The sequence below is a fragment of the Gadus morhua genome, chromosome 7, assembly GCF_902167405.1.
Source record: "Gadus morhua chromosome 7, gadMor3.0, whole genome shotgun sequence".
Classification (NCBI taxonomy): Eukaryota; Metazoa; Chordata; class Actinopteri; order Gadiformes; family Gadidae; genus Gadus; species Gadus morhua.
The window spans coordinates 26914171-26927728 of record NC_044054.1 but is presented as its reverse complement, the minus strand read 5'-3'; the positions used below and the strand labels follow the sequence as shown (position 1 = coordinate 26927728).

The following is a 13558-nucleotide window of genomic DNA, read 5'->3' as shown; positions in this document are numbered from 1 at the left end:
TGGAGCGGTGGGAGGGACGCCTTAATGGGTAGCATGGCCACTCCACAGCCCTCCAGGTGAATAGGACGGGGGGTGGGTAGCACAATGGAGCCCAGTCCTCCGCCTCCGCCCTCCTCAGGGGGGCATAGGAGAGGTCAGGACAGCCTCCGGCGAGCGGCGGAGGTGGGCGGTACTGAGCGACCCACTGGGACGCGATGGGGGGCCACCCTAAACAAACACGCAGAGACCTCGGAACCACATGAAGGACGGCCGCAGGCGAACGTAAACACGGGGCTGAATAACGGATTGGAAGCCCGAAGAGGGGGACTCTTTGACCGGAGAGACTGCCCCCTCTCCCCCCCCCCCCCCCCCCACCCCCAGACTAGCTCTACATCTGGCCCACCGCTGGACTGCTCCGGACGTGCCCCTCCCCCCCCCCCACCCCCCGAACCCAAACACCACCCCACCCACAGCCCCCACCCCTGCCTCCCCAACCCCTGTCTGAGGTGCTCTAAAAGCCTCCCCCCCCCCCTAATGCAATGTGTCATGCCGTGTTTGCGTGGAGAGGACGTGTAATTAGCATGATGGCACGGTGTCGAGGGGGTTAATGGAACAGGAGGTAAGACAAGCCAGGGGTCACCGGGGGAGCGGAGGGGTGTCAGAGGGGTGGTGTAAGGGGTGGGGGGGCTAAAGGTGTAGGAGTTGAGTCGGGCGTTGGGGGAGGCGGTCTGGTCACATTATTCAAAGGGATTAGCGGGCCGATGGAGCCGTTGTAAAGGGGGCATTACATCAGTTTTACAATTGCGGCCTGGCTTTCATCTCAGGTCGTTAACCGACACATAGCAGCCCCCCCCCCCCCCCCCCCCCCCCACCGCCGTTCTCCTCTGTCACACTTCTGGCCCCGAGAAGGAGAGGGGAACGCCTTGGAAGGGTTTTAACAGATGCCAAAAGGCTAGAGGTACAGCTATGAGGAAGGCTTTGTCTCGTTTATTGTTGGGAACTTTAGCCGGATGGCATTTTGTTCTTTACTTCTCCATATCAACATAATTGTCCCTCATTTACCTATTTTGGTTCCTCTTGTCCTTCCTCGAAACTTTAAAAAGTACAAAACTTCAACCAAGGAGGAACCCTTCCACATGAGCAATGAAATCAAGCTGATGGAGAAGGCTGATCAGTGTGTGTCTGTGTGTGTGTGTGTGTGTGTGTGTGTGTGTGTGTGTGTGTGTGTGTGTGTGTGTGTGTGTGTGTGTGTGTGTGTGTGTGTGTGTGTGTGTGTGTGTGTGTGTGTGTGTGTGTGTGTGTGTGTGTGTGTGTGTGTGTGTGTGTACAATGGAAAGCCCTGAGCCAACGGGTCGTGGAGTCACAGAAGGATTAGCTGGTCTCCGGTTTCCGCCGCGGCTCGTCCTGTCGGGTGGGGTGGAGGTGGTGGGGTGGGGTGGGGGGGGTGGGGAGGGGAGGGGTGGGGGGGGTGGGGGGGTGGGGTTGGGGGTGGGGGGTCAGCAAGCGACTGACACGGGGAAAGGAAATGCTGACCTCACACTCCGGCAGCACAATACAATGCGGTCTGCATAGCTTCACACCAACCCCCGCCCACACCTATTAAACACACACACACACACACACACACACACACAGGCTCCAGGCCCCAGGCCCCGGAATGCCATCAGGAGGAAGGCCCCCCGTGGCCCGTGTGTGTGTGTGTGTGTGTGTGTGTGTGTGTCCCCACATAAAAGTAAGAAAAAAATGAAAAATACAAACAGCTGATTGGCCCATGGGGCAGATGATTAGTTTCATGTCTGAGAGAATGTGGAATATTATTGAAATCAAATTGATCTAAAATATGCCATTGAAATGAAAGTGTGTTTCCACCTGGAACACTATTTCCCTATTTCTTAGTGAAATACTGAGGGGTTGAGTTGGTCGCCACACAAACCACGTGGTGCTTTATGACCACATGTGCCTATAAATACAAATGCTGTTGCTTGTCATCCCCGTTGTGTTCAGGACAGGACAGGAACCAGGAAGACCTCTCCATTGCATAATGCAGTTAAGACACATATATAACCTGATCATCAAGCAATGTACTGTGTACACAACTTAAATTTGTTTGAAACTGTATTGCGCAACAGTACCTCATCAAACATCTCAGCGTTTTTAATTAAAGAGCCCATGCCATTAAAATCACATTTTTCCTATTGTTTGTTAAATAACATAGGTCTGAATAAGTTTGTGAGCTGTGGTACGTTTGAAATCTATGCAGTTTGTCTGCTGAATGCAATAGGCAATGAAAGGAAAAAGGCAGAAGAAATGAGCCGATCTGGATAAGGTCACACTGTGACTTAGCGTTGTCAAATTATTATTCATGGCCCTGCCCACTTGGTTGGTTCGTAACCACCCACAAGAATTCTGAAGGAGTCGTGATTGAGCTAGTGCTAAATGCTAATACGTGTACGGTAGTTGCTTAGTTCGTAGTAACAGGCTAGTTACAGAATTTTGAATGCAATGGCAGAACGACATCGAACTACATGAACTGCGACATGCTGCCTGCCGCCGGTTGCCGCGAGGCACCACCGCCGCGAAGCACCACCGCCCGGCAGCGGGCAGCCGGGCGGTGGTGCCTCGCGCCGGCAGCAGGCAGCAGGCAGCGCACGGTTCTGTCTACTGCAGATTGATGTGGAAGTGGAAGAACCAGAGACGTCGGAGAACCCGACGAAGTCCTTTGTGATTCATTATATCGTCTGGACGTGCACACAGCTTTTGGCCGTGATAATATGTATTATTTGATATAGATATCTATGTATTATATGATATTATTTAGATATAGAGCTCCAGGACTGTAACGCAAGTGTTGTACACTTCCTTGTTATTTGGATAACCGTTGGATAACCTGCTGTTGGTGTGATGGCGCATCACACGTCGGACTCTCGTCTATGGTATTTCTACAACTAGACCCGTAGTGGGGTTATCTCAGCCATGGTTGAGAATGAATTGGGGGAAAGGAACTTTGGCTTAGACTCCCTGAAGTCATGAACCACGACATGGAGGAGAAAGGGATTGTTGACCGCGGTCGTCTCCCGCCGGAGCCTCGCTGCCGATGGACCACCGCCTCGGCATCAGGATGCGGTGATTAGCGCTGACCGCTGCCGAGGCGGGAAGCAGGGCTCAAGCGGGATACATTCGCGGCCAACAATCTCTTTCTCCTCCATGTCGTGGTTCATGTAGCCTACTTCAGGGAGTCAAAGCCAAAGTTCCTTTCCCCCAATTCATTCTCAACCATGGCTGAGATAACCCCCACTACGAGTCTCGTTGTAGAAATACCAGATACGAGAGTCCGACGTGTTATGCGCCATCACACCAACAGCAGAACGGTTATCCAAATAACAAGGAAGTGTACAACACTTGCGTTACAGTCCTGGAGCTCTGCTCTATATCTAAATAATATCATATAATACATAGATATCTATATCAAATAATACATATTATCACGGCCAAAAGCTGTGTGCGCGTCCAGACGATATAATGAATCACAAAGGACTGGTTCTACCACTTCCACATCAATCTGAAGTAGACGCGGTCGTTTGAGATTCATAATAACCTATCGTCTGGAGGCTCACACAGCTTTTGGCCGTGATAATATATATTATATATTATATGATATAGATATCTATGTATAATATGGGTTTCTAAGAGCCATTGCGATACATCCACCGTAAACAGAGCGCATGGTACCGTGGCTACAAGCTGCTCAGGGCCAGGTGATAATATATATTATATATTATATGATATAGATATCTATGTATAATATGGGTTTCTACGAGCCATTGTGATACATCCACCGTAAACAGAGCGCATGGTACTGTCAGTGGCTACAAGCTGCTCAGGGCCACACCCCCACCCCCCTCCTTGACCTGCCTTGACACGCCCACCGAAACAGCGCGTTTGGGGGAAGCTCAATGTGCGACTGTTTCGGAGTGACTGTAACTCTACACCACGGCTGAATTTCGGGGACGTCTTTGAATACTGTGTTTGTTGCCCACTAATGCCTATATTAAAGCATCATAAAATAGAATGGCATGGGATCTTTAATCACTTTACGAGAGTGCAGTCGCCAGTGACGTACCTAATCCTAACTGACAGTGGGGTAGTTAAGATAAGATACCAAAAACACTTTATTAATCCCAGACGGGAAATTTGGGGAGTTCCGCAACGTGTCAGACCTGAGATGCAGCGTGACACCACATGAAAACACACATCTTCTAAGTACATCGCCCCTCCTACCCACAGCTCAATCACTGTCTTCCTATTACCTCACAGACTGCCTGGGTCTGACCCGAGAGGCCGACATTAACTTGGCACCAGATCTGTCATCCATGCAGCAACCCGCAAAGCCTTAAGTGATCTTGCCGGGGCGTTTCATCCTCTGAAAGTCTCCGCGTTCCCCAGGAGGTGGAAACAAAGATGAGTAGAGTAAAGGAAACCCGACTTCTCCTCTCCAGTACATAAATTCCCAGAGGATCACAATTTTTGTATCTGTTTCAAAACAAGCCTTCCATTCAGTTGAACATTGATTAGCGAAAGAGCCGGAGGCCTTTAAAACAGTGCCTGCCTGCACAGTATAATGCCTGCATTGTCCGCGATCTTGTAAATAATGGCCTTACTACTAGCAATTCATTACATACTTGACAGAGAGTTGATTTATCTTCTTCTGTTGCAGGTTTATATAATTACTACTGCGATATGCGTTCTCTTATTGCCTAGCTATGCAGAGGATCCTTGCCTTGTTGAAAGTATTCCCACGTGCTTGACTGCACATTTTATAATCAAACACTTCAAATAAACACTAGCGACAAAGACCAGTTTGAGGGAGCCTCTGGCCTACTCATGTTTATCTCTCCTAAGGGAGAATCGGGGCCGCTTGCTTTATCCCTGGGATGACCTCTTATGTTCGCCCCTGCCCCCATCAAGAAAAAGAGTTCCTACAAATAAACAGGCGAAAGAAGCCTGTATTTATCTCTGTGTCCCTCGTGGGGGAAATTGACTGTTTATCTACTTGGATGAGAAGAGAACAGTGGACACTGGACAGCCTAAACAGCCCTAGCATTAGGCATGGGAAACTTTGCAATGTGAGATTTCTGTCACATTAGAAGAGTGGCCACCAATGGCCAACGAAAACAGAAGCACTGCAATTGAATGAGTCAAATCCAGCAAAACAACTTGGTTTGTTCGGAGTAGAAAATAGTAGTCGCTGAACCGGAATCACTGGTTCACGCGTTGAACACACGCGAATGTAAAGCAAATATACGCATTAAAAAGAGACGCGGGCCACACTGTAAGCATGGACTGCTCCTTGTAGCTCTGAGGGAGAAGGAGTGGAGGGAGACAGAAAGAGAGAAAGAATGTGAGGGATGAGGACATGACAAAAATAAATCCCTGAAGAAAACCAGAAGTTACTTCCGTTCAGAGCGCTCCAACACACCCGAGTCAACTGCTACCTACACAAGCACTGCGCTCACCGCAGGCAGTCAAACAATTACAGCCTAGTCACAAACTGTTGCTCCTTCATCACTCTTGGGTGGGACGGAGAAGGACAGGCGGGTGGGAGGGACGGGGGGGGGGGCGGGGAGGGAAGCAGAAGAGGATGGAAAGGGAAGAGGAACTTTAAAAAAGACTCATACCCATGAACCCATAAAGGATTTACTGGAACTCCATGGAAAGTCCCCCCCTCTCCACCAACCAGCCATTACATCCCACTACACCTAATCCACCAACACGAGTCACTGCCAATTCTAGGCACACATATATATAAATAACCAAGCAGGAGTTAGTACTTGCCATAGTTATTAATGTTCTTTCAATTGTCATCAATGACTAATGATTAGTCAGGAACGCAGAGTCACTGCCAAAGAAAAACCTGTTCATCACTTTCTATTATCTAGGTTTTATTTTACCCAAAACGATCATCGAAACTTTCAGCTCTATCTTTTAAAAATGAATGCATGAAGGATTGTGTGGGTGTGGGTGTGAGTGTGTGTGTGTGTGTGTGTGTGTGTTTGTGTGACTGAACATGTGCATGTGTCCCTGCACGCACGCATTTGTGCGTGTGCCTGCGTGCATGTGTGTGTTTGACCGTGCGACTGATTATGGGTGTGTGGGTGTTTCTGCGTGCCTGCGTGCGTGTGCGTGTGTGTGTGCATGCATTTGTGTGTGCGCGCATCTGCTGGCTTCACACCACTCCATTAATCTGGGAAGCGGAGGTCCATCTATCCGGTTCTACCTCTGGCTGTTCTCCCGGGGCGCCCACTGGGGGGGGGGGGGGGGGGGGGGGGGGGGGCTTGACCTGGGGTGTTTCTCACCCTGCGGGAATTCCACAGGTCTGTAGCAATCTCAGAGCCTCCTCCTCTGACTCCTTCTCAGTCAACACAACAGGAATGCACTGATTTAAGCCAAAAAGGAAAAAAAGGGGGAGGAGGCGACCGCAGAGCAAGTTGCTCCGTTGAAACACAAGCTTTATTGTTCCCCTACCTTGACATTCCATTCCTCACCATTTTTTTTTTTTTTTGCAGAAAGAAAATAATATCACACCCATCTCCTAAAAAAAAAAAAAACTCCACTGTCGTCTTTGTGTGCCGTTTGCCACATTCCGCCGGGACCTCCTCCTCCATCTCCTCCATCTCCTCCTACCCTCTGCTAACCCTGGAGCCTCCCAAGGCTGAAATGATAGCATCATTGCTCATCTCTGTCCGCTACGACTGCGGGATCAAGTGGACGAAGATTGCTGAAGAAGAATCCGTTACAGATGGATTTGCTTGCTTGGTTAGCCGGTGAATTTGAATCAGCCACGAATATTGGGCTCATGTTGCCAAGTGGTACCAGTGTATATAGGGGTGTGTGTGTGTGTGTGTGTGTGTGTGTGTGTGTGTGTGTGTGTGTGTGTGTGTGTGTGTGTGTGTGTGTGTGTGTGTGTGTGTGTGTGTGTGTGTGTGTGTGTGTGTGTGTGTGTGTGTGTGTGTGTGTGTGTGTGCGCCAAGTGTCTGCGTTCCTGCGTGTGCAGAGAAATAAGCGTACCTGTGCCAAAGCTGATAAGCTACTAAAGTTCACGCAGACGAAGAGCGACGTCGGCGCTCCGCTGGCGGAGAGTATCCATGTGTTCCGTCATGAAACAACGAGCACCGAAACAAGCCCGAGCAGGCCAGCACGTTCCTTCATACGTAAACCTCTGGAGCACGACCACGACCCACCCCACCGTCGCAGAAATACTGACTCATTAAGCCCTTCAGTGAGTCGGTGAAGTGGGACCAAGCACGGAACGAGAGAGCGTGAGAGAGAGAGAGAGACGGCTCAACATAGACCGGTAGAGACAGACCCACATGCTGTCACCGGGTCGCTCTGTGATGAATAGGGTGGAGGCCGGGCCGTATTTTTCTTCCCTCTGAATCCTGTGGGGAGTTCAGAACGTGCGGCTACTTCCTGCCCCCACCGCCGCCTTAACCTCCCCCGCTCTGCCTTGAAGTCGTTTATCCTTCCCGGTACGGTAGCAGCACCCACAGATGTTTGATCAGGGCCTCTGTTCCCGACCGCGCTCCACCACAACACTAGAGAGGGCCTCTCTCGGTGGGTTTCAACAGTCCCCTCGAGAGCTTCAGAGTCAAACGCTTGCTCCACCGCAGTCTGGTGAGCGCACATGAAACGGGGCGACAACACCAAGCTCTGCTGGAGCGAGGGGACTCGTTAACACTGCATTGTCCTCAGCATGAATTGAACCCTAACCATGGGGTAATGTAATCGTAAATCTCCCCCAAAAAATGTGTCTTTTTTTTATTTCCTGATTTCCCAACGCTGGTTCAAGGTCAGGGATAACGTTGTGACATGTACAAGGGAGGCCCGGCATTCCTTCCCCCCTCGGTGGAGTCATATTAGCCAGAGGGAGAATTCCAATGAGCAATGATAAATACCCCACCTGTGATAGCATTGTATCCCTTATCAGCACGACGATCAACACACTGCTGACACTGTAATAAAATACCAAACGCCTCATGGAACATACCGCCATTTGAAGCTAAACAGAATCCACAAAATCAAACTCCATGAACGGGCTCCGATTCAAAATTCAACGAATCAACGACTATATTAATAGCCCAGCACCCACAGGTCAGAACAGGCCCAAAGGAACAAAGAGCCTTACCTTGGCACACTTCCTTAATCTCCTCGTAGCCCGGCTTGCACTGGCACTGGCTCACGGGCACCACCCACTCCCCGTCCATGGTGCAATAGATCCGGGGCACCTTCTCGCTGACGGCGTTCTCCATGCACACCCCGTCCACTTTGCTCAGCGCCTGGCTGCCCGCCACCGTCTCGGGGAAGCTGGCCAGGCTCTTGACGGTGGCCGGGCAGGTCTTGTAGTACACGCGCACCGACAGGATGGCCACGCAGGCGCCGATGTCCTGGAAGGCCAGGTAGAAGCCCTTGAGCGACAGGCCGTCCACCACGCGGGTCTCCGTGTTGACGGGCTGCAGGTTCTTGCGGGTGATCTCGTCGGGCGCGATGGTGGTCACCTTCTTGAACTGGCCCTTGCGGAAGGTGGTGCCCACGTCGGCGTCCGCCTCCGACGTGTACATGTTGAAGGTCTCCTTGCAGGTGAGCGAGGCGCCGTCGAAGGAGTTGCAGTCGCGCACCACGAACTGCAGCTCGACCATCACGCGCGAGGCCGAGGGCCTCCGCTGGATGAAGGTGGTGCGCAGCCAGTTGTCCTGCTCACGCTCGCCCACGTTGCACACGGAGTACGAGTAGAACTGGGAGCCGTTCAGGGTCTTCTGGGCCACCTCCCACTGAAAACACAGCACACACGCAGAGCGAACCCCCCCCCCCCGTTAAAGTTAGACAGGAACTCACCCACGCGATGACCTCATGTGTAGTAGTGTTAACCCAGAGCACTATAGGACTCGTGTGCCATAGGGGCCCCGGTTATAATCCACATGTGGCCCCCCCACAGCACCCCCCTCTTCAGTTTAAAGCCCGGAAAGAAAAACAATGCATCGAGAGAGAGAGAGAGAGAGGTCCCACAGGGTTTATTGGACTGATGATGAACGTTTCAGGGAAACTTTTTCAGCAACAATAAACCTTTGGTTTCTACCTTTATGAATTATTTATACATTGCGAGCATCATCTTTTGTTCGGACATTGAACAGATACAAAAACGGCGTGGCATTTAATTATTTTTTAAGACATTGGTGACATATAGGGGTCTAATCTAAACGATATCACCAGAAGCAAAAGCGTAACGCATACTTTTGTAAACTATTGCAGGGTTCAAAGCAACCTGGGGATAGTTTACTCCCTGCGTGTTACCACTTTGCTATTAATGACAGGAATGTGCTTTGTTAGCTGCCTCTGCTAATGTCTGCAACACCACAGCCAGCATTTTGAGATGCTGTTAAAAGTCAAGCTCAAATGATCTTTATCATAATTCCTCACAATGTACATCAACATTACGCCTGCCTACTGCGTTAAGACGCGTATAAAAAAAGTATAGACAAAAGTTGTCTGTTTGTATAAATATGATCAACTTTCTTATTTTATTTCAGGTGAAAAAAAGTTGCATGGGGATGTTTGCCTATAAGAGCCAATGCATTCGGTTTTGGCACTACATGTCTAAACATGCCTATGATGCATCTGCACAGTATGAGCCGATTTGCATTCTGCATACGAATGGAACGTGATAAATACATAAACCCCTACATCTATCCTACAAGCTTATGTTTGTAACAGGTTACTATTTCTACAATTATGTCTGAAATGTAACGAGTATGTAATGACTACATTATGCGTACTGATTGGCTGCATCTCTGACCACCACCATACACGCGCATAACCCCATGCATGCAGAAAAGGCCTATTTTAATTGCCCTCTAACCTACAATTACAGTCAATTCAAGAGACTAAGCCTTAAACCACAAACAATCACAAGCATTCTCATTGCAGAGATCCCCACTCCATGTCAATGCTTTGGCTCAGACCTCTTCCACCACCAACTAAACTCATGATGGTATTTTTAGTTAAAGGGTGACAGGCTTTAGGCCAGGTGAATAAACAGACAAACTTAGTTTGAGGAAACCCAGAGAATACGATGCACATGCAGTAAAAAGCAGCTGAAAATACATGTTAGATAGGCCTCGTTGCAGACTGCATTGAGACATCTCTACTTACGCCTCGCTTGTCGCCCTGTTCAGATGGCCATGTCAACCAGCCCAGCTCACTCCCCGATGCCTTCATATCCAGCAGTACTTCTGTGGGGCCGAAGAGGTCAAGATTAGCAAGGCAGAGCAGAGCAGAGAAACCTGGGTCGTGATTACAATGACCAACTGACCAAACTAACCATGAGAAAGTTAAAATACAACAGAGGCTCAAATAGAGGAATTGGTCGACATCATAATGTTAAAAATACAAAAACGATCGCTCTTAGTTTCGAAGACATGCCAGGAACCACCTAAACTTGTACACCAATTAAACTTTAACAACTGAACTGCATCGTTACTGACTGCACGTGTTATAAAGGTGTTGCACCATTCCAGTTAGCGGATTGAAACACAGAATACTATATATAATGATGAGCATAACTAAATAAAAACTAACTTAACACAACAGTTTATTGAATTTAATTTTTTTGCAAAAACGTAAGACCCATGCAATGATGTATGCAAAGTCGTAGCCCGTTTGGTAGGCTTTGCCCCGCACATCATGGCACGCTTGCTTCATTAAACCTGAGCGAACGCTGGAACTGACACTGATTTCTGAATGGATACGAATGAATCAAAAGAGAGTAAAACCACGCACCTTCTTTGGATTGCAATGTTATTAATATTCCGTTGATGAGTACATAGGAAAACAATATGCGTCGGACGCCGCAGTAATCCATTTGGGCAACTCGGCTGGCCTGGCTGGGACCCCGTCCTCTGAAACTTTAGTGGTGGAGTGAGCCAGTGGAGAACTAGTGAAAGCCTCGTTAGCAGCCGTGCGGGACGTCACGGACTCCGCCTAGTGGAAACTGTGTGGTGAAGGGGTGTAGCCAATGGGTGTAGCCAATGGTAACTCGCTATAGCCTACCTGGGCCATCCCACTGTTCCGGGCTGAAAGCGAAGCAATTCTTTGCATGCCGATGTTGATATCCAACAGTTGGCAGTTTTGAGGACAGAAGAAAAGAAAAGAGAAGAGAAAAGTGGCGGATACTTAAATATGTGTTCCCTTTGTAGTCAGAGTACCCCCCCCTGAATACAGAGCTGGAATCGTTGTGACAAGCGGAGAGAAATGTATTCATGCACATAATACCAGAAGCCACGCTATTTCACTGATGCCCTGCTTCTTTCAGATTATCTTTTGGTATTTTTGTATTCTTGCATAAACTTATAGCTGGTCGAAAATAACCCTATCAAAGAGTATTTGAAAGGATTATGCACAACTGTATGCAACCGGAATTTGGTATTTTGTCTTTGTTTCTAAGCTACCCGCTGTTAGCCTACTATGCTCCTTGGAAATGAAGATTAATAACGACATTAACTTAACTTTATATTTATATAGGCTACCCGCTAAAGGAAGTGCTGTTTTGTTTACAGTTGAGCGCTGTGGCCCCAGGCTTGTATATGAAGGCCTACCAGGCTTCCTCCCAAGGGTTTCCGTGGTAATGTTTACCTTCTCGCTCCTGGCCCTGTCCTCACAATAGATAATGACAATACAGTATGTCATTGATTTGACATAGTTACACACACAGACACACACACACACACACACACACACACACACACACACACACACACACACACACACACACACACACACACACACACACACACACACACACACACACCTCTTTCTGTCTGTAACCACACCTGGTATTCAGAGTGCGGGAAAATAAATGGACCCCCCTAGAGGGAAAGGGGGGACTCTTTCCCCTCAACAGAAACACTTACACACACACACACACACACATGTCCACACACGCACACACACACACACACACACACACACACACACACACACACACACACACACACACACACACACACACACACACACACATGTCCACACACACACACACACACACACACACACACACACACACATACACACACACACACACACATACACATTGCGAGCAGTGACATAAAAAGGAGAATATAGTACCCGAACTATGTATTAAAAAAGAGAAAGGCACAAGAGGGATAAGCTTACTCCAGATAGAGGCACAAGTGTGGAGCTTTAATACTATAGGGTGTCACCAAGATAATACTGCACTGCTTCATTTATAATACCAGCGTACAACATTGAGTGTAGCCAGCAGCTTACTCTGTTTATACTAGTCCTACTACTTAGTCCTGCTACACAGTGCATTATGAAGCGGTTCCCTCAGGTCATCTCAAGTGGAGCCTCAGTTGTTTTCACAGAGGGACTTGTTTGGACTGAGAGGCTCCAGGCTGGTAGTTCGTCTCCACTATCTTAACACCACCACTACGTGTGGATGATCTCAGGCCGTAAGCCTGCTGAATATGCATTGTTCTCCAGGGAGGTTGGGAGTAAGTGGAGAGCTAGGGGGGGGAGGGGGTGAGAGGTGAAAGGTCATCAGGGCTAGCTGCACAGGTGTAAGGGAACCAGCAGCAGAGTGGATAAGACAAACAGCAGGGCTATTGTACCCTATTTGCTGCTCTTTACACACACACACACACACACACAAACACACACACACACACACACACACACACACACACACACACACACACACACACACACACACACACACACATACACTCACACACACACATACACACAAAGGCATACAAGCACACTCAACCAAACAGACACAGACAGAAGCATGAGCAGACGCACACATGCTCACACACATGCACAAAGATGCACACACACACACACACACACACACACACACACACACACACACACACACACACAAACACAAACACACACACACAAACACGCACAATCACTGGTTCTTATTTTAGTTTGCAACAATATGCACGCAGATAGAATAAAATACATATACTTTTTTTTTTGCAGTTTACACTGACCAAAACATGTCCATCTGACATGGTTTGTACCATTGTGGCACATTATTCTTTTTGATAAAACCATAATAAACATTTTACTAATGCAATTCCCTTTGTCACAAAATGCAAGTGCAAAATTAAATAGTCAATAAAACACAGTGCTCCTACAAGGATTTATGGTAGCACATAACCATAAGGGTACATTACTTAACCATTAATTAAGATAAATGAATTCAGTAATAAGCATTATTAATAGCATTAGCATAGGGGTTAGGGTTACGTTTAGGGTAAGGTTTTGGGGTAAGTCAAGTGTTAGGATTAGTGCTGCGGTTAATCCAAGTTAATGAACATAGGGCTAGGGTTAGGGTAAACATGAAGCCCAATAGTAAACGATAACCCGATCCTAAGTTAATGAAGTGTTAGCTAATGCTTATACTTCATTAACCAATGTTAATTAATGGTTGAATACGGTTCCTTTATTGTGAAGTGTTCTGATTTATTTTTGATGGTAACACAGAATTAAATGAAGC

General features: G+C 48.1%; 1 protein-coding gene across 1 annotated transcript in view; it reads right to left on the bottom strand.

Annotated features, from left to right (window-relative positions):
- The window catches only part of epha2b (eph receptor A2 b), a 28645-nt gene extending 17675 nt beyond the window's left edge, over positions 1-10970 (bottom strand). Inside the window, exons 1-3 of the mRNA XM_030361777.1 lie at positions 10810-10970; positions 10183-10262; positions 8162-8804 (exon numbers count right to left, since the gene is read on the bottom strand). Coding sequence (XP_030217637.1) covers positions 8162-8804; positions 10183-10262; positions 10810-10891 — 805 coding nt within the window. The 5' untranslated portion in view covers positions 10892-10970. The remainder of the gene's footprint in view (positions 1-8161; positions 8805-10182; positions 10263-10809) is intronic.
- Between the last annotated feature and the right edge of the window lie 2588 nt (positions 10971-13558).